The sequence below is a fragment of the Platichthys flesus genome, chromosome 9 (genome assembly GCF_949316205.1).
Source record: "Platichthys flesus chromosome 9, fPlaFle2.1, whole genome shotgun sequence".
NCBI classification, from domain to species: domain Eukaryota; kingdom Metazoa; phylum Chordata; class Actinopteri; order Pleuronectiformes; family Pleuronectidae; genus Platichthys; species Platichthys flesus.
Window position 1 is genome coordinate 7,853,441 of NC_084953.1, and position 20,885 is coordinate 7,874,325.

At 43.6% G+C, this 20,885-nt stretch overlaps 2 protein-coding genes across 3 annotated transcripts; one reads left to right on the top strand and one right to left on the bottom strand.

Annotated features, from left to right (window-relative positions):
* Positions 1–237: 237 nt before the first annotated feature.
* ddx49 (DEAD (Asp-Glu-Ala-Asp) box polypeptide 49) lies at positions 238–6,013 on the top strand. Its single transcript, XM_062394749.1, has 13 exons — positions 238–492; positions 1,167–1,290; positions 1,373–1,458; positions 1,591–1,712; positions 1,811–1,998; positions 3,023–3,163; positions 3,362–3,437; positions 3,883–3,959; positions 4,098–4,195; positions 4,286–4,360; positions 4,815–4,903; positions 5,022–5,093; positions 5,741–6,013. The coding sequence occupies exons 1-13, from the start codon at positions 378–380 to the stop codon at positions 5,915–5,917; spliced, it is 1,440 nt and encodes a 479-aa protein (XP_062250733.1). The 5' UTR covers positions 238–377; the 3' UTR covers positions 5,918–6,013.
* upf1 (UPF1 RNA helicase and ATPase) lies at positions 6,012–20,058 on the bottom strand. 2 transcript variants are annotated; one of them, XM_062394748.1, is made up of 24 exons: positions 19,679–20,058; positions 19,151–19,293; positions 17,817–17,906; positions 17,153–17,320; positions 16,241–16,421; positions 15,865–16,026; positions 15,538–15,625; positions 15,141–15,239; positions 14,908–15,016; positions 14,584–14,743; positions 14,346–14,464; positions 14,050–14,214; positions 13,561–13,675; positions 13,223–13,366; positions 12,688–12,901; positions 12,424–12,541; positions 11,660–11,816; positions 11,305–11,447; positions 10,739–10,913; positions 10,272–10,353; positions 9,994–10,152; positions 9,652–9,872; positions 9,178–9,300; positions 6,012–8,895 (listed from the first exon to the last, which is right to left on the bottom strand). In XM_062394748.1, the coding sequence occupies exons 1-23, from the start codon at positions 19,841–19,843 to the stop codon at positions 9,181–9,183; spliced, it is 3,297 nt and encodes a 1,098-aa protein (XP_062250732.1). In that variant the 5' UTR covers positions 19,844–20,058; the 3' UTR covers positions 6,012–8,895; positions 9,178–9,180. The 2 variants fall into 2 exon arrangements, with proteins under 2 accessions (XP_062250732.1, XP_062250731.1); XM_062394747.1 differs by having other exon boundaries at positions 9,994–10,155.
* Positions 20,059–20,885: the final 827 nt, after the last annotated feature.

The window sequence follows — 20,885 nt, forward strand, 5'->3', positions numbered from 1 at the left end:
TCCAGGTAATTAATATAATTATAATTATCTGCCTCTGGACCTGAAAATGGATGAAATTACAATATATTGATGATTATAATGTAAATGTTATTATAATATAAAAGTCATTAACACTGGGAAGGAGCTGGGATCACTTCTTGTTTTTAGTCATCACTATACATGAGGGAGTTGTTTGACCAGCAGGGGGCAACAGCGCACACCACCACGCTACCCCCTCTTGCGGAAGAAGACGGGGACGTCGCGTTGATGACGTAATAAAACAGCGACTGTTGATGCGACGCACGAGGATTGGTTTAAAGAGAGTTTCTCGTTGTTGTTTTGTTAAACATTGTTAACAGAGGGTTTCGTCGAGGTCTGGGGGACGAGATACGACAGACATGGCGGACTTCTCGGAGCTGGGACTGTCAGACTGGCTCATTAAACAGTGTCACCAGCTGGGAATCACCAAACCCACTCCGGTGCAGGAGAACTGTATGCCACCCATCCTCGAAGGTGAGACCTTATATTGAGACCGTATATACAGACTGTGCTAAATGTTCAGGTGAAACGAACATCACCAGGTTGTAAACATGTGTTGTAAATATCCTCCTAACCGCTGAAACCAAACTCCATCGAAGAATCTGTCAATTTAACGCTCGGTGCTTGTATCAGAGAAGGAAGATTTCAGGAGTTATGCCAAATGATCTGATATCATTTTTTTGTGATGTCACTCAACATGATCTCTCTAAAAACGTATGACCAAACTAATTCTCTATATTGGGGAGATCTGACCAGTCGAAGTTGCAGCTATCCCCAGCTCATATCTCCCTGAATAAGGATCCGTGACTCTTAAAAGTTAAATTCCACTGGTTTCTCATGGGATCAGATCAACATGAACATTTTCATTCATAACTATAACACAGAATCACGAAAGTGTAATGATTTGACATGGAAGTATCCAACCACTCAGCAGAGGTTGACAAGCAAAGTTAGAAAGTTGAGGCATCAAAGCTGAGCTGATTTGACCAGAAAGACCTTCCAGTGATCATCAAGCAGAGTTTGGTTTTAGAATTTGGTCATTTGAGGTAGAAATACTCATTGAAGTAACAAAGCATTTACTTTAGCAGACCTGAGCCCAGAGCTGGTGCATGGAGGTGTTTTTATATTTGTATTATTTGTACACACAGGTCGGGACTGTATGGGCTGCGCCAAGACTGGCAGTGGGAAGACGGCTGCGTTTGTGCTCCCAGTACTGCAGAAACTGTCGGAGGACCCATATGGTATCTACTGCCTGGTGCTCACTCCCACCAGGTCAGTGCCACTTCAGTTTAAACTTTATCCTATTAAACATATCCTCCAATTTATTACAACTAATAATTGTGATTTCCCGCAGGGAGCTGGCCTATCAGATCGCTGAGCAGTTCAGAGTCTTGGGGAAACCTCTGGGTCTGAAGGACTGCATCGTCGTAGGAGGAATGGGTAAGTACACATGTCACTGCACTGAATTATATATGATCCCATGTTGCCCGACCTCTGTCATGTTGACACATCAGTCCTGTGCTGGCTTCGGGTTCAGCATCTGTCTAAAGCTGTCCTGTGTGCTGACCTCAGACATGGTGGCCCAGGCCCTGGAGCTGTCCGACAAGCCGCACGTGGTCGTGGCGACTCCAGGTCGACTGGCTGATCACATCCGCAGCTCCAACACCTTCAGCATGAGCAAGATCCAGTTCTTGGTGGGTTCAGGAGTTTCCCGCTATCACTTGTAGATTCTGATTTTATATGTTTTTAATGTTTATACCAAGAAGACCAATGTTGCAACGTTGTGTTTCAGATTATGGATGAGGCTGACCGGCTGTTAGAACAGGGCTGCACTGACTTCACCAAAGACCTGGAGGTGATCCTGGGGATTCTCCCGGCCAAACGTCAGACGCTGCTGTTCAGCGCCACACTCACCGACACGCTGCAGGAGCTGAAGGGAATCGCCATGAACAGACCGTACTTCTGGGAGAGCACATCAGAGTAAGAAACCTGCTGCTCTCAGGCTGGTGACAGGAGTATTTAGCCAGGTCAGCCTTAGAGAAGAAGGGGAATGAAGCTCTTTGTGCAGAGTACTAAACTTGTATTTGTAAATATCTTAAAAAGCAGTCAGGGTCAGACTGAGTGTGTTCGCCTCATTTCAGATGCATTATTTGCCTGAAATCCTGTGAGTTATTAATGACACGGGAGCAGCAGTGTGGAAGCTGAATCTGATCTGAGGCGTAACTAAAGACTGAACAGCATCTTATGCACAAATGCCTTTGGATGCCGAAGAGTTGTTCTAACAACTGGAGCTAAATGTTACGTGTGGTTGATCCAGGTTTCCCCTGGATGAACTTCTATTCACATGATTTGCAGAGTTCAAATGAACACAGATATTTCATGGAAAGTTATGGAATGGAAACTTTAATGAGCGTTTAATCTAGAGCAGCACCAGTTTCAACAGGAAAGAGTCAATCCACCATGAATCCATAAATACACAAGGATTACGCTGCAGTTTTTTTAAAGGAGATAATAATAAAAAAAAGGCTAAGATAACACAAATCCTCTTAAATTGTTAAACCTTGTTCTCTGGGGAGGAATAAAATCAGAAAGTGCCTTCTCACAAAGACCCCCCCCCCCCCCCCACCACCACCACCACTGTGATTGTTAAATTTGAACCTGACTGAGCTTCACTGTGGTCAAATTTCCCTCCTGTTCATTAATTAGTGGTGTTGTCTTATCCTGTCAAAGGCTCTCACATGGCTGAGAGGAAGTTGCTTTGTCTTGTTAAATCCAAACTGTAATTTGAGCAGTTTTCATCAGGCTGAGCATGATGATGTCACAGATGCTGTTTTGATCCGTGTTAACAGATTTTCACAGAAGCATCTCAGTTTGTTGATTACTATTAGTGGCAAAGCATTTTCATATTCATCATCTCCTCTGTATACAGGCTTTGATTTCCATGCATTAAATAAATCTGGACCTTAAACCAGAATGAGGGAATTGTCTTGTTTGTTGTTGACAGGACGCGGACGGTGGAGGAGCTGGACCAGAGGTTCATCCTCACTGCTGAGAGGGTGAAGGACGCCTACCTGGTGCACCTGATCCAGACGTTCACTGACGAGCACGACGACTGGTCCATCATTGTCTTCACCAACACGTGCAAGTACGATGCCCGGATCGGATTCAGAGGCTCATGGATGTTCAGAGTTTCTAATGGAGGCTCTGCAGCTTCAATGCTATATGATTGTTTTCTTAGAGAGTCTGCCACTATGTTGTTAATACATATATAAAAGCATAGATATATAAAAGTATATTGGTCTCACAAGATGATTGGTGTGTTATTACACATTTCTTTCCTTAGGAATTGCCAAATCCTCACCATGATGCTGCGGGAATTTCACTTTCCAACAATCTCCCTGCACTCCATGATGAAGCAGGTGAGACTTCATCTCAAACCCTGTTTCTCTCACATCATCCTTCAGCACATTTGAAGTAATGAATGTCTGCTGGAGGATGTTGATATGGTTATGAGGAAAACTCTGTCACTTTGTAAGAATAACAGCTGAAGAGGAGACGAGTTGAGTTTGCACTTACCAAGAGTTAAAGTTTGCTTTGTTTGAAGGAACGCTGATAACGGAGATTTCCTCCAACACAGCGATGTTTCCTTTATCACCCGTCGTTCCACAGCTGCTGGACAAGCTCCTGCTGTGTGTGGGAAAACGAATTAGTCCAATTAAAGAAGCAAAGACAGAAATGAGAAACGAGCACAGGGCCCCGGTGATAATACAGAAACAATGCAAGTGTAAGGGATTAGCGCAGGGAAGCGCTTTAAACCAGATGAATGGGCCTGCAGAACAAACCACAGCTCTTTGTCTCCTCCAGAAACAACGGTTTGCAAACCTCGCCAAGTTCAAGGCCAGCGTCTACAAAATCCTGATTGCGACAGATGTGGCTTCCAGGTAAGAAGCTTTGCTGAGCTGCAGCATCTCGACTCCACACAGTCTTAAACCAGTTCTCCACTGAAGGAAGCCTGACAGCATCCGTACAGGCAGCTGTAGACACGTTGTTTGACATCCTCGGTTATTTCTGTCCCACAGGGGTTTGGATATTCCAACTGTCCAGGTCGTCATTAACCACAACACCCCCGGGCTTCCCAAGACCTACATCCACAGAGTCGGGCGAACAGCAAGAGCAGGTACGGTTTACAAGTCCAACACTGATCCTCCAGCATCGTCTATCGATATACATGTTAAACCAATCCTGACCAGGTTTTCTTCCTCTGCAGGCAGGAACGGAGTGTCCATCACTCTGGTGACACAGTATGACATCCACCTGGTGAACTCCATCGAAGAGCAGAACCGTAAGTCACACTCTGATTCACAGGAAGACGTTTCCCTCCTGCCTCTGGTTTCATAGACTCAGATCCATCGTTTGTGTCTTTAGAGCTCAACCTGACAACTGTCTGTGTTGGTGGCTGCAGGGTTAACAACTGCATTAATGAAGCAAGTAGCAATTTAATAACACAGGTTAGACATGGTCAGATTGCACGTTGCTATCAATGGTCAGAACAAGACATGTGAAGTTCAAGGACAAGTATAGAATTTATAATATTACAGCATTTATATATTACATTTGTATTATTTACTTTGATAGAAAATCAGTGAAATGGTAAGAATGATACTCTTTCCTGAATTTATCACAAATCAATGGAGAAATGTTTGAGACGTGATGTCATGAGATGATGTCCAGGCCACGTGTAGCCAACGTCCAGCGTGCATGTCATTTCACACATACTCACACTGTTGTTTCTGCAGAGACGAAGCTGAAGGAGTACCCTGTGGAGGAGAAGGAAGTCCTGCAGATCCTCACCCAGGTCAACGTGACCAGGCGACGCTGTGAAATAGTACGAACGCCTCTTTTCCTCTCATTGCTGAATGTTTCCTGTATTCAGGATAATTACTGAATCTCCAGTCATGTATATTTGTATTTTTCCGACGTTAATCTCCTTTTCTGATTTGTAGAAACTGGAGACATCCGACTTTGATGAAAAAAAGGAGATCAATAAGAGGAAACAGCTGATCCTGGAGGGGAAGGCAAGTTCCTTAATGTTTACAATCAACCACTAAAACACTTGTTTTTGGCTCATTTTAACAAACACTATCAAGGTGAATAATCACAAGCTTCAAGTTCAGTTTATTTTACATGTGTGATAGTTTCCTGTGATTTCTTAGAGCGGAACTAATATGTAATTGTAAACTTATGTTTAAAGTTTGTGGAAAGAGAAATGTCATGTGGTTTTAATTGTCGAGAAGCTGGAGATAGTTATCTTAAGTCTCTTCAGAGCACAAACTAAATGTCAAATTAGTCCACAGGCAAACGGTTAATGACTGTAGAGCATATACCTCAGCCAAGGAAGAGCTATCTTCACGATTATCTGGTTCTTAGTTTAGACATATGAAAGAAACAGATGAAGTTATCTGCACCATCATTTAATGGATTCATTGGAGTTGTTTTAGCATAATCCTGCTTTAACAACAGACACGGGAAAGTTTATGAACTTTCTGTTCCTCTAATTTACAAATCAGCTCTTTGCAGAAAACAAAAGACGTGATAGAATATTAATCTGAAAGATCTGTACGACAAACTCTGATTTCAGAATGGCTCATGCAGTTTGAAAAACTTTAAATAAGAACGTTTCCAAATGTCCTGTTGCTAACTTGTGATCATCCTTCCGTCCCAGGATCCCGACATGGAGGCCAAGAGGAAGGCCGAGCTGGAGAAGATCAGGACACAGAAGAGGAGGTTCAAACAGAAAATCCAGGAGAGCATGCAGAGACAGAAACATGGACAGCTGAAGAAGAAACTGACAAAGACAAAACACATGGAAAAGGACAAATCTCCACAGGCAACAGCATAAAAACAGCTGACTCGTGTAAATCTAGTTTAATTGTATAATATCTGTAATATTTTTTCCTATTTGTCAGCATATGCAAATAAATTCATACCGTGAAAACAGTTGCTTGACAGCTTTTATTAGTTTACTTTAACAAGGGAATCACCATGTTGTGATGAAACGTCACTGCAAATAAGATTCATCGTTTCAAACAAACAGGTGTTTACATCACATTGAGACCATTCATGTCATCTCTGTGGATGTAGAGAATCACGGGGGTTGGATGCAAAAGGTTTCATAACTAACTACAAATGAGACACTTCTTCAATAATCACTGCACGTGTTGCGGCTCAGATGGAAGGAGGAAAAAGAAACAGCAATAAAAATGGTGGCAGCAGGTTTTTTAAAGCTATAACATGTTAGAAGTTGACGTGTGAAACTAATTCATCGCACAAAACGGAAAAAGACTCGTACACACAACTACCTCTACGTCAATTAAACATGGCGACGTCTACTCGCAGAATGATTGTCACATGTCCGTGGAGATGAGAAGCAGGTGAGAAACAACAGTGGAATACATTCTGTGTTCAGATTCAGAGAAAAGCGTAGTCCCTGGAGGAGTTACAAAACTACAAGTCCTCGGACTGTTCGAGGAGAGGATACAAAACAAAGGAAAGGAAAACAGCCTCGTTCCCGGTGTCTGCAGGGTGCTACAAAAAACTGATTTTTAGTAAAAAGTACACAAACATGGCTAAATTACACCCGATCGAACGACATGACGCGGCACAAAGCAGCAAATCATCTGACAAAAGCAAAGTTTGGAGGAAATAGGGAGGTATTTTTTTTTTTTCTTTATAGGATCCACATAAATCTGGAGAAACTCCACAAGGAAAACATGAGCGCAAAACAGCTTTGCACAACTCAAAAGTCCACAAAAGAAACTCTACCAGCCTCCATTTGCTTTGACCCCACAGAGAAGGAAGGTGGCTCTCTTCTTTTCTTCAACCCATCCTTAACACAACCCAGCTGTACAACTCACTGACCTCATCTGTTTTTTTATTAGAAAAATAAAAATATACCGAGTGGTTTTCCTCAGCACCCTTGTGTCTGGAAGGTTATTATTTTTGAAATGCTGGTAGTTTTTAGTGATTTTAACTACATTCATGCTTGTGCTGCAGCTGTTTATCTGAAGGTGATTGGTTCTAGGCACTGACTCAGGTTTTCAATCACGTCATTATCTCCTTGCCGCCGTCTCTTCAGTGCTGAATGGCCTCTCCACTATGTGACTTGGATAAAGTGTCTTTTTAATCCACAGAAAGAATCCTGATTAAGACAATTTGTTTTTATTACAGGGTGTATTTGAGGTTCAGATTCATTTATAGAGTCTGAAATAACAACTCAGGACAAAGTATAAATTTGCAGATTTTGGTCGCCGCTCCTATGCAGCGTGCTTTGTGTGGCAGGGTCACGTGACTGTCAGTGTGGCTGTGCAGCTGGTGAACATTCACAAAATCAAAATGCCTTGTGAAAGGACACTGGGTCAAATCTGTGGTCATCTGTTGGGCCTATAAAGTCCTTGTATTCAACGGTTTAACCTTCAGTGACCTGAACTTGGTTTCCAGATGTGGATGCGTTTATCCTCCTCCTCTTCCTCAGCCACCTTCCTTTTCTACTCCTTACCTGTGGTGGATTGATTGCCACGTCCTCCACTACTACCATCCTCCTCCTCCTCCTCCTCCTCCTCCTCCTCCTCTCGCCCCTGGTTTCTTGTTTGGTTCTTTTACCTCGAGCAGGGATTTGCGTGACGAGTGTGGTCAGTCCACATCCCCTGAGGAGTCACTCGATGCAAAGCGCTGAAGCATTTGCCGATCTAAGCGTACACAGATCGTTTAAAAGAAGACATCTGGTCACGAAGCACAGCCGGACATCAACAACCCCGTTCAAAAGATTAAAATAAGGAAAAAGCCTTCGCTGAAACATCAAACGACACCGAGCTGAATATTCAATGCTGGTCATGTCTGATAGTTTCTATGACTTTTTTGCAATTTTGTGCTCTGTGATAAGAAAGGTACTTCAGAGAAGAAAACTGTCCCATGATGATCGCGATATCGGAGGGATTCGCGCCTCATGCCTTGAAAAAACAAAAAGTCTGAAATCCCTGCGTCGCTCCACCACTGGCGTGTGGTCGAAACCACCCCATGAAAGACCTTGTGACTGAACCGGTGGTTCTCAAGGCATCTGGAAGGTATTTCAATTCAAGCCTCCTCAATATCAAGCACAGAAACCGTGTTTGTATTTCCTCTCCAAGAGGGCGTCGACCGCTGCTTCTTCGAGGCTGCTCAGGTTTCGGGGCCCAGTAGATGACTGTTGGTGCCGCTCTCCTCTCGTGAGAAAGCTAATTTAAATAATCCGGGACATCGTACAGGTTGAGCAACCAACCGACTCTCAGGATGGGGATGTGTGTTGCCCGTTTGAAGGCGTTCTGCCACCACGTCGGTCCAGGTCTGGAGATCTTGTTCTTCAGGTTCAGGCATGAGGGCTTAGGTCCTCCTCTGAAGATGACTGTAAGAACTTCTCCGCTCTCTCCTGGAGACAGTGAGGTGCAGGGGGTTGGGTGGGTTATTTTGTTTAGGAGATGAGCCTCAATTGGATTCCCACGAGAGTCCGTCAGGATGTCTCCCGTTTCCCTCGGCAGCTCGACCACACGCCCCCATCTTCTCGACTTCCCTCCTTCACTACGCACGGGCATCGGTCCCTGCCTCTCGCTTGGTCACTCGGCCTCTCTTGCCATCTTCCTGCCCATCTGTTCGAGCCCTCTTCTTCTACCCTCTTCTGTCTCTCGCTGGTCATTGGTTTGGTTTCGCTATCCCGTCGCTTTCACTCGGTGGTGCTTCGGTTGTAGCAGAGGAAAACAGGTATCCATTTTATGTTTTTATTATTTCCCAGATTAAAAAGCTGATGAACTAAGCTCAGCTCAAGCCTAGCTCCCTTCTTCAAGCATCCTGCAAGACACAACGCAGGGTTCATTAGTCTTCGTCCAAAGAGAAATAGAGAATTAAAAAGTCACATCAGCTGCGAGAAGTTTACCGAGCTAAGCTTTTGAAAAGTGATGTTTTATCTCTGTCAATCATCAAGGTTCATAATGAGCATTATAAAAGGCTTTTGTGACCTGGCGAGGGTTTTGTCATTAAACTAAAAAGCTTCTTCCAGCAAGAACACATCACAGGGAAATCCTGATTACCGTTGAAACAGTCTGCAGTTAAATAATAACAGAATATACTTACACTTTAATACTGTGACAGTCCAGTCACTCCGCCATGCTGGTACGCACGTTCACCCTGGTAAGTCGAGTCCTGGGACAGAGCCACGTCGATTTGGGACTTGAACTCATCTCCCAGGTAGCTGTCCTGAAGAACAAGAGGACAGCAACAACATTACAGCAGACCACTTCAAACTCAGGACCCCTTCAATTCTAATGCAAACCTTTCCCATGAGATTCTCTCAGACATTACTAAACTTCAATAAAAATGTGAAGTGTGTTTGTGATATGAGCTGAAGACTGTGTCGGGGGTGCTGTAAACATGATCATGTGATTTCCGCAGTAGAGTTAATAAGTTTCTTCCTGCTGCAAAGGAATTTCTACAGTAGTTTCACAAGTTAGATTAGGTATTTCCAGTGTTACAAAAAGGGACAACTTACCAGTATCTCTTTTTTTTTAAACTGATAACTAATGAAAATCTTAAGCATGGATGTGTTACCTGGGAGAGCTCTGGCTGGGAAAGGCCAGGCTGGCTCATCTGAGAGGGCTGGCTCATGGATATGTAGCCTTGTGTCAGTGGCCCCTGGGAGAAGGACTGGGAGGCCCCATCCTGGCTGACCTGGCTGTTTGGTCCATTACCCTGACCGGAGCCCTGGTTCCCAGAGCCACGGAGCCTCTGCCGCCCGCCACGCCCAGGCTTACCCTTCATAGCCCCACGACCTTGATGAGGGATCACAAATAAACAGACCAGGTAACCAACCATACTTCATTATTCTCCTTTTAAGATGTTGACCTGAGTTTCCACACTTTCAGCCACTGTCTTATTTCAGCGCGGTTCTACCTGCAGCGGGGCCGTTGGTCTGACCCAAGTAGCTGGGTGGAGGCATAGGAGGCATCACCAGGTTGAATGGTATGGGGATATTCAGGGCGGCCATGTGACCGGGGCCCGCCCCAATCATCCCGATCTGGTCATGAGTTTGAAAGTACATGGAGGGACGTCCTGCTGAAAGAAAGCACATGTAACATGGATCATTTAAATACACAGTTTGGTAACAGAGTTTAAATAAATTTATTGTCTTGCGTCACAACACAATGTACTGAAAAACAAATAGTCCGTACCAGCATTGCTGCGGTCGTAGGCGGAGCCAGGGATGAGGGCCTCACGGGCATCATACATCGCAGTGCTCATAAAACGCCCACCCTGGAAAACACCACACATTTCCATTCAGTAGCAAACCTTCTCAGATTTGGGGCTTACATCAACTAGTATTGTCACTGTCGCCCCATCAAAGACTTGGTCTGTTAAATCTCCATACATGAAAAATGTACATAACAATGTCCAAGAGCCGAAGCTAGTGTGTCCAAATATCAGGTATTTTCTGGCCAATAGTCTCAAACCTGAAGATGTGGAATTTGCTATCTAGGGGACTGAAAAAAAAATGTAAATATTCAGAGTGAATTTTGTGTTTAAATCTTTTTAAAGAAAAGAAAACAGTAGCACTTCTTTACAGCTTAGGCAGAATCAGTTTTCCATCTTGTCTTCTGTGTTTCCACAGTACACTATGTGCACAGTTTGTTCCACTCACAGGGTTGATGGTGTTGACCAGCTTGCGAGGCTTGCTGAACTGCATGAGGCTCTCCCTCAGGTTGTTGAGGGGCCCCTCCACCAGGACCTTCTGCTCCTTGTAGTTGTTCAGCAGGTTGTTCCACAGCGGCTGCTTGGAGAGGGCCTTCGGGTTCCCCACAATGATCACACCATACCTTCATTCACAACACACAGGAGCATAAGACTCCCGAACAGAGACTGAGGGACAATGTTGAGACTACTTGGAGTAGATATTTTTGTGTGATGAAAGCATCGGATTCAAATTACTCTGGCACTAGTTTTTGAGTATTCCAGTAGTCTGATTCCTCCTACTACTGATCTAACAATTAGATCAGTAGGCCTGTCTAACCTCAATTAAGCTTATTACAAAGAGGACAATATGAGTGTTTAAGTCACCATAAAGAATTAATCAGGTGAACTTTACAGACTAGTGGCCAAAAAGAGTATGTATCTGATTTTCATTACTGCTAAATTTGCTTCTCCATGAAGGTCTCACAAGTGAGCGGTGTGCTATGCCAGCTTTAACAGTTTTATTGAGGATCTTACTTGGCTCTGGTCAGCGCCACGTTGAGACGACGAGGGTCATTGAGGAAGCCGATGCCCTGATGCTCATTGGCACGGACGCAAGAGAGAATGATGAAGTCCTTCTCTCTGCCCTGGAAGGCGTCCACGCTGGCAATTTCCACTTGCTGCAAAGGAACATGACACGGACAGGGATGAGGAGTGTTGCTGACAACTTCAATAAATGCTACATTGACTAATGAAGAATTATGTCCGTTTGAATTTTAATAAACGTATAATTTCTTCGAGGCTTTCAGAGAAAACCAATATTGGGACCATTTTTGCTCAGTTGACACGATTTTTAAAACATTACTTAGTCATCTTCAGATCTGCGTGGTACCTGATAGAGTTTGGTGTGCAGGGAGCCACTGAACTGCATGTACTGGACCAGGTAAGAGCGCTGACCCTCGTATGGGGTGATGATGCCGATTTGGTCGGGTTTGGCTCCAGCCTTCAGCAGCCTGGTGGTGATCTTCTCCACATTGGCAGCCTCGGTCCTTAAAAACAGCAGCAGGAAAAATCACCTCACAACTTCATAGGAGTAGACTCATAGTGGTTTTAAGACATAAAACGTGTCTGCTGTAAATCAATTTACACACCCTGCATAATATGGTTTAAGATCTGTTCTAGTTCATAAAGCTGCAAATAAATGAACGCAAATAGTCACACCCCTTCCCTGCACTGTTAAAGGTTTATAGGACCAATTTGATCTCACTTTGGGTAAAGTATAATCCTCCATCAATGAGGTCTATCTACCTGACATTTCTGTTGATCATGGCTGACAAGTGGAAGTCTTTGTCATTTAAGTAACTTCTGCAACTTTTTAAGGCTTCTTACTGGTTGGGTTGTGAATGCTGCGAGCGCACTGCCCATAGTGTGTTTGTAATCTCAAACAGAAGAGGGAGGATGTAGCGGTGATTATGAAAACAATCATCATCTTGTGATCAGGTGGTGTTGTGTCTATATTAATAATACAAACTAAACTCTGTACCGTTTCCAACGAGGGAATGACTACAGAGGAAGGCTTCATCTAGCCCTTTCCGCACCATTGCATTAAAATCACTTTGCATGTTATGCATGAATGAAGTAACGCAAGAAAATTACCTGTTGAGGTAGGAGGTTCCAGAGCTGGCTATCTCCTCCTGGCCCTGAGTCACGTAGAAGAACATGGGCTTGTCCGGCTGTGGCCACTGGAAGTCAAATCCTTTCTTAATGCGGTCAGCTGTGAAAGGCAAGGATATTTAAAAAATGGTTTTAGTCTTTTAAGGAGTTAGTAGAATTTCATTTACCTGGTAAGGTTCCAACTAAAGTGAAAACAAATGTTTCCCTCCATCAAACCAGATAATGAGCTGCTAATGTTTGACAAACCTGCGGTGACGCCATTCTGCAGGGAGCCCTCGTAGAATATGTTGGAAGGGAAGGCACTGAGGGCAGGGTGCATGCGGTACTGGACCTGCAGGCGGATTGGTCGGATGCCCAGAACCACCAAGCGCTCAAACAAGGACTGGGACAGACCTGCCTTAGCTGCCTTCTTACACATCACTACAGGACCCAGCTGGCAGTGGTCGCCAACCAGAATGAGCTGTGGGGAGGAAGAGGTGCAACATGTGGGTAAAGAGGGAACATTTATGTAAAACCATCTATAAAACTGCAAGATTATTTTATACATGGTTTATTATTCAATTATTTTTTTTACCTTTCTTGGTCTTAAAAGCTAAAATCCAGATAAGTCATAAACATAACTAAAATCATGTCAAAAGACGTATATAAGTATGCACCTCTGATATTATTTATATCATATTATTGATAGAGCAATCAATCAATCACATTCAAAGTTTTATCCAAACATTATACTGATGACATCTCAACATTATAAGTGGTTTTAGCCAAACATGGCGTGTACCTGCTTGGCTCCCAACACCACGGGCACCATGCACTCCGGCTCGGTGGCCTGGGTGCTCTCATCAATCAGGATGGAGCGGAACTGCATCTTGGCCAGGCGGGGGTCTCCAGCCCCGACACAGGTGCAGCAGATCACATCAGCATTCTGAACAAAAAGAAAGGAGGACGGTTTATAGATTTTTTTAATATTTAGACATGTTTTGATTACTTATTATTTTTGAAGGCTTAGTCAAAACTAGTTGTTGCACCAGCACTCTGAAAGCAGACTGTTTTGAAGAGTGACACCATTCACAGCTTTGAGTTGGAATGTTGGTATGACCCTTTGAAGATGCTCCTCACCATGAGCAGCTCCCTCTCAGCGGTGCGCTTCAAAGCCCTGTAGCGTTTCTCATCAGCAGACGACAGCTCACCAGTCTCATCCTTCAGCTGTTGCAGCTTCTGCAGCTCAGGCATACTGTGGAGGCAGAGACAAATCAGGGTGGCAGTTAAATGTTAGTTCGATATTACCAGTCTGTGATCTAATTAATAAATCACGTTAATGCATGCATCATGTGGTGGTGGAAACTTAGAGAAATGTTTGTAACATGCCATGGCTCAACATCAATGCCGTCGGGCTAAATTTAGAAAAGTCAATAATTTTAGATTCAGTTTCTCCCAGGATACAGTTGCAATTGTTGCAAAGACATTTGACATTTATCATGATTGAAGCTCTATTAGACATCTAAGATTATTCTGACTGAACACCAGTTCTATAGATGTACAATTAATAATGAACTAATTCAGAAAGGGGTCTAGTGTGTGGAGGACATTTCCCTTTGTGCCACTGACCTGTCCATGTTGCTGATCTGGTTGTGCAGAGCCAGAAAAGACACAGGGGACTCGATGGCCTCACGGCTCTTGGCGCAGAGCCTGACGACCTTTAGTCCAGTCTTGTCAATCTTCTCGGTCAACTGGTCCACAGCGATGTTACTGGGAGCACACACCAGAACTGGGCTGCAGGACACACAAACGTATACATGTAAAAACAGTAAGCAGAAGAACAGTAAATGCTACTGTTGGATTGAAAACAATAATGACATCACTTATCTTTTTTGTAGTATACAACTATAAAACTCTTGTCTTACCCATTGCCCTGTCGGGACAGGTGGTAAACAATAGTGGCAGAGGTGACAGTCTTTCCGGTACCGGGAGGACCCTGAATTAGACTGAGAGGCCTCTGCAGCACCGTCTTCACAGCATACACCTGAATGTGTAGAGCAATTTAGAAAAAAACTGTTATGGTCAGATGTTGCCAAAGCAAACACACGTCTATTTTGAGGAAGAATTCCCTGATCACAGGGGAATTGGTCAGTGAGGCCTGACCTGTGAGTGATTGAGGTCAGGCAGGCCCTGAGCAGTGAAGCGCTTTGGCAGCTGGCACTTAATGGTGACATCCTCAACCTCATGGCCCAGCAGTTTGTGGTAAATGTAACCAGACACAGAAGTCTCATCCACTGCAAAGGTCTTCAGGGCACTTTGCATCCTGCAGCAACAAATGTCAGTTATTAACAATTATTCATATCATCAAGGAAACTTTGTATTATATATGCATTATACTTTATTCCTGTTATGTAGAATAATATTATGACTCAAGAAATCTAAATTAAATGTTCCAGTAACATCTTGGGGTATAAGAGTTTTGCCTACCTGTCAAAGGAAGTTGACTTCCACACAAAGTCCACCTGGAAGTTGTGTGGGATTTCCACCGGAGCTCCCACGCTGCTCCGCAGCTCGATGGCAATTTCATCTCCATAGTCTTTAAAAACCGGCAGTTAAGGAAGTTCAGTATTATCTGTAAATTATGTCTAGTAAGCGGCGGTAGATGGTTATGTTTTGCATGAATGTGATGGAGAAGGTGCTGTAATCTTCATAAAGGATACTATCAGGGACTTTGATGACATGACCAATGCCTTTCCACATCGGAGCCAGATCTCCTTTGTATCGCAGGCAGATTTCATCACCCTGCATCAGCCGCATATCTGGGATTGATAAAAAAGGACACATGTTAGGAACCCTTAATAACTCAACCCCCCCCCAAAAAACATACTAAGGAGCATAAGCTATGTTCTCAAACCAAACAATACAATACCGTGAACCTACAAAACAGCACAAAACCCCACTACAAAAACAGAGGCAAGGACAAAACCAAGCACACATGCCACCAAAAGATGCAGGGTCAGGGGAGGTTTCGTGCAATTCTGACAACTGAAGAGGGATGGGATGAGGCTCTATCAGCACCACAGAACCACATGGAGGAAGTAAAACTCGGAGAATTACCACCTGAATCCGTCTTGGGCAGTGTGAAATAGGCAATCCGCTTTTTATTCAGACCCAGGTCCCACCTGACAGTTATATTGTCTTGGGTCTACGAAAAGAAAAGTAGGAATATATTATCAACAAATGAATAATAGGTCCAATAATTAATATCACTGTGACAAGAATCCTCGAGAGGGCAAACAGGGACAAATAACAAAACTCAACTTAAGCAACATTTTTAAATGCAGCATTAGAAAATAATAATAAATATAGAGGACATTGACAATCAATGATAAACCCTATTCTGTGAGTAAGAATCTCCAGGATTTCTTGAAGTCTTTAAAGTACCTGGGACTCCTTAAGCTTCTTGTCGTAGTCCGCCTCCAGTTTGACCAGCGGGCCAAAGATGTTTTGGTACTGGTAGGCGTCCTCGTACCGCAGCAGCACATGCTGGGGTTCCTCATCCACGCCCGGTTTCTCCAAGTCCTCCAAGGTGGCGGTGGGATTGTCCTGTGAGGAATGAAAAGGTAAGTACAAGCCCTTCACTTCATCACACAATTTAAAAACATAAAAAGATTCCCTTTCTCACTTGCAGATGCCTCTAAAAAATGGACTTCAACAGGTTACCAATCTTTTTAACGGCTGCCACTGGCTGCTCCTTAACCAGCTCTAGTTTAGTTTTCAAACTTCTGTCGACGACACTGCTCAATCATCAGGCATATACCTTCCACAGCTCCTCAAGCTTGTTGATCTGCTGGGCGGTGATCTGGCGTGCCCGAAGCTGCTCCTGCTCCGAGGGGATCTTCACCAGCCAGGACAGAAAGCAACGATCCTGGATCAGTGGTTGCCACTGCGAGCTGTCCCAGTTGATGTCTTTTAAGCTACTCTGGCTAGCACAAGGCTGCCTGCATGGAGACACAAGGTAGGAAAAACAGAGAACTTGGTTTACGTTCAATTTATGTGTGGTTTTTTGCAGTGATCAGATTATGGATTTTGTCCTGCCTTAAGTACAGTCACAGTTTGGGTTACAACATGATATAAATCAGTACAACTTCCTCTTCCTACAAGCTTGTCAAAGACATGTTGACAAATTTGTTGGCTGATAAGTAACAAAATGTAGAACAGTACAAACTACACGTTTGAGGAAACGTGCATTTTTACAAGAGCACCGACAGTTTGTTTCTCATTCGTAACATTGTCTGCTCAGTAGAGTAGATTTCAATTTCTGGTTTTCATATTACTGATTTGGTCATGTTTTATCTCATTTTAATGGGATACTGTACTGAACAACTAGGTCTGGAAATTGGCTTTCTGCCTTCAGAAAAATGTTTCAGTTTTTATTGGCTAATTCTGACCAGGCAATTTCGTTTGCAGCTATATTTTTATAACATTTATAAAGTAGCTACTTTTATGATCTGACTGACTATTCAGGCATGTCAGAGGGACTGCCTCAGTTTCTGGAGCCTCAGGATGCGAAGAATTTGCATGTTTTGCTTTCAGTTGATGATTCAGAGTAACTTATGATAAGAGGTTCAAAGTTGTCCTGAAGGAACCTGTTTGACCAACACATACTTTATTTGAGGGCATTGGTAACTGAACTGTCAATGGTAGAACATACTCCCCGACCAGCACCTACCTGCAGAGTAACACCACCACGGAATCAGCTTTAGCCGGGATGAAGCCCAGCAGGAAGACATTTCGACAGCCGCAGTTGTAACACTCCAGCACCGTCTCTCCCAGTGGCCCATCTTTATGCAGAGTCACCTCTTTGCATTTGGCTCTCACCAAGTGGTTCACAATGTGGCTGGAAGTAAGAGAAAAGGAGTCAGATGATTAAAGAAGAAGAAGAAAAAAAGAAAATCACACACTCAATGACACTTGTTGTGGCAGCACTGCAGCAGAAATCAATTGACAGTTTATGTAGCGTGTTGACTCACAGTACAAAGACAGGACAGATACCCGGGATCATTTTACAGTTTTTAAACAAATGGGTTAGTGTATCGCAAATGTCAACAGCTGACAGGAAATAAACTTGGTTAGCTAAACACGGCTCTTTACCAAGGAAAATACAATGAAAAGTCTTGTTTAAACTACATCATGCAGAGCTCTCTTTATACCCATTCAACATCATCTGAGCGTTCACAGCTGGCTGATTGTGATGTGGGTGAAACTTAAAACATTTAATAACAAATGTAAAGTTCAAATTTTTACTAGCGATAAAGTTATTACAATGTTTGTTATCGAAATACTGTCATTTCCGCACTTATGTGAGGTAATCAGATGAGGAGTTCATTACACACCTGCCAGATGTGTTGCCACGTCCATTACAGAACCACTTCTTACTGGTGTTGCAGTACACCACACAGGCTGGATCATGGATTCCACAGTAGCTGAAAAATACCATAAAAAACGCATGTGAATTATTGTAATATGAAATTAACATTGTGCCAAGTGAGGTGATGCCACTTCTTTGTGATGTCATCATTTTATGCAAAAGCAACATTTTCCACATTTATGTACTACTGCATATCTAGAAGAGGTGCAACGAGTCGTCATTCAAGTGATTACATTATTGACTATATTGATAATATATTAGCCATTTATTTACAGCAAAAATACAAAAGATACAATGTTATCAGCTTCTCGGGTGTGAGGGCTTGAGTTCCCGCGATAGCTGTCTGTTCAAATATTTGCTTGGTTAGTGATGTATGCAAATATCTGAATGAGAACTGCAGGGAAGTGTTAGTGATCCCTGAGCAAGAGCTACAGAGAAAATAAGAAGTATTATAAAATTACCATGCAATCATCTAAAAAAAGGAGCAGTGAGCCCATTTCTTCAGCAATCTCAACTCAGTTTAGTAGGTGCAACTAGATCATATTAATTCAACAGTCCTGCTTATAAACTAGCCTTGACGGATATACTGTCCAATTTGTGTGGAAACTGTTTTAAGTGGTGTTGATTCAACTTTACTGACTTGGAGTTGCTGTAGACTTCTGTGGTTATAAAATGACAGGTGTTTTTTTTACGATTTTGTCGACTACATTTATATGAATGTCATGAGGTTCTAGGTTAGTGAGGGACTAGGCTCCTAAACTCATGAGTAACAACCTTCTGTACATGTGTTTTCCCAGCCGTTTGGGCTTTATGTAAAAATGTGAAACATCTGATGAACACTGACACGTGCATTAACTTTTCTAACACACTCCACATAGTTAAAGTTGTTTCTTCATTTGCAACGAATGTCCCACTGCACCTTTGAATGTATATTGTTTGTATAATATATGACTTTTTGGGTATTTATATTAATAAGTTCTTTCTACCTGGCTTTAGCTTTGATATAAGTATTGCACTGCTGAGCTGACCGGTTTCTTCTTGTCCAACACCTTCCATCGTACTGTCGAGCATATGCTAACTGCATTTGACAAATACAACTTGAAATCGAGGCTAGGCTACATAACAGAGACACATCTGTATGATCCCATGCGGGTCAAATGCAGCACAGACTACCCAGCTGGTGATCGTACAGTCGAACCACCGCCTGTCTTCGGCAGATTCAACACAAAGTGAACATTAAATGGTGTCTTCGGGGGTAAACAGGACACTGAGGTCCCCGGCATGGTGCGGCTCCTCTACCTGCATGCGTGCACGGGCAGGTCTTTGGTGTAGTACGTGTCCTCCTCATCCTCCTCGAAGTTGAGCTCGGCCAGCAGCTGACTGGCTTTGGCGACGGAGTCCTCCACTCCGCCGTTCAGGAGATTCTCATCAGGACCATTGACCTGCAGCACAGTACAAGCTTTAACACACACAAAAAATTAACTCACCCGATGCTAACGGTTAGCTGCTAGCCGCTAGGAAGCGCGGAAAAGCCAGTTGAGTTAAATGTGAGCTGACGTGTTGTCAGTTCTCTCGACGCTTTGGATTTTTGATGTCAAAGTTAAAACCCGCAAAAACCGAGCGGGTCGTAACAAACACAACAACAAAAACCACCGGATGCTACTTTACTAGTTGAGTTAACGAGGTTTCCTAGCTAGCGGCAGGCTAACAGTTAGCCGTTAGCTGCTAACCTCCAATAATAGCGGGGTGGCGGATGAGCTAGCCGCAGCTAACGTCAGTGCGCCGCGGTTTCGTCGCGTCTTCACGTGGAAATAAAAAGCCCCGCACCTGTCCGTCCAGCTGGCTCTGGGTCTGGCCCTGGGTTTGGCTGGGTAACGTGAAGTCGGTGAAGTCATACTCGGAGCCCTGGGTGTCCGCTCCGAGCAACTCCGCTTCCTCGGTGTCCAAGAAGGTGAGGGTCTGGGAGCTCGGCCCGTACGCCTCCACGCTCATCTCGACTCTTACGCTTTCGCTTCACTCAACGACTTCCGGTAGTTCGCCCGTGGATGAACTTAGTCCTCGCGGTGGTGTGTTCGGTGCGCGACGCCCGGGAGACCGAGGTCGGGGCCGAGGGTTTGAGTTTGAAACCCGGACAACAAGCGGAACCGATGAGAAGCTCGACTGATCCAGCGGCTCCGTCACAGACCGTCCCGACGCGTGACGTAACTGTGGACCAGAGGCACGTCACCACCGCGAAGAGCTCTCACTCTGAGTTTTTTTCAGGAGACCCAAACAGCTCCAAGAACTACTGCAGAAGAAATGGCAGGAAATGGGATGATATGAGATGAGATGATCATTTATCAGTGCCACAATGGGGACATTTTCAGTGGTGAAAGTCTTCGAATAGACAGATCATAATATTCCCCACCGAGCCTCACGTTTTGATATATTTACTTATTAATGTAAGCGAGGAGAAGCTGAACGATATTTATGGAAGAAGAACTAAGAATTATAAGAAGTACGGGGAATAATAACAAATGCAGGCTGCACACATAATAAGTAATACAAACTTGCAATACCTGTAAATGCAAAGAAGGTATACAAATATTCATGGCTCAGAAATAATATATACAGTGTAAAACAGGAGATGTTCAGCGTGAGAAAAACAAAGACCACAATAACACAGGTGACCCTCCCTCCACCGTAGTTTACTTTCCTAGTTTTCTGAATTTTTGTGATTATGGTTATGTTGTTTGAACCCACATTGCTGATTGACCTCTGAATAAATATGTATGTTATTAATTCATTGGTAAAATAGTCAAATTTCCATAAATGCTGTATCTCTGAAGTGTTAACCTAATCAGTGATCACAAACAGGTTGTTCTAAGAGATCATTTCATAACTAAGGTCATTTTTTCACCTTCATTCGATGAGCCTCCCATGACACTGTTTAGAGAGTCGCTGGGAAGGCCACACACAGTGCAAAGCTACATCCACCACATAAGTGTGGCGATCCTAATGCTCAAGATGCTAATGTTTCTTTATTCAAAATAAA

Bases quoted from the DNA above. Each gene is read 5' to 3' on its own strand.
- upf1 (XM_062394747.1), bottom strand. From the start codon at position 19,843: ATGAGCGTGGAGGCGTACGGGCCGAGCTCCCAGACCCTCACCTTCTTG. The intron at 10,156-10,271 runs GTACGGACTATT...GCTTTCTTTCAG, and splicing joins CTACGACCGCAGCAATGCTG to CAGGACGTCCCTCCATGTAC. The intron at 9,873-9,993 runs GTAGAACCGCGC...TCCCTCATCAAG, and splicing joins GACCAACGGCCCCGCTGCAG to GTCGTGGGGCTATGAAGGGT.
- ddx49 (XM_062394749.1), top strand. From the start codon at position 378: ATGGCGGACTTCTCGGAGCTGGGACTGTCAGACTGGCTCATTAAACAG. The intron at 4,196-4,285 runs GTACGGTTTACA...CTTCCTCTGCAG, and splicing joins CGGGCGAACAGCAAGAGCAG to GCAGGAACGGAGTGTCCATC. The intron at 4,361-4,814 runs GTAAGTCACACT...TTGTTTCTGCAG, and splicing joins CTCCATCGAAGAGCAGAACC to AGACGAAGCTGAAGGAGTAC.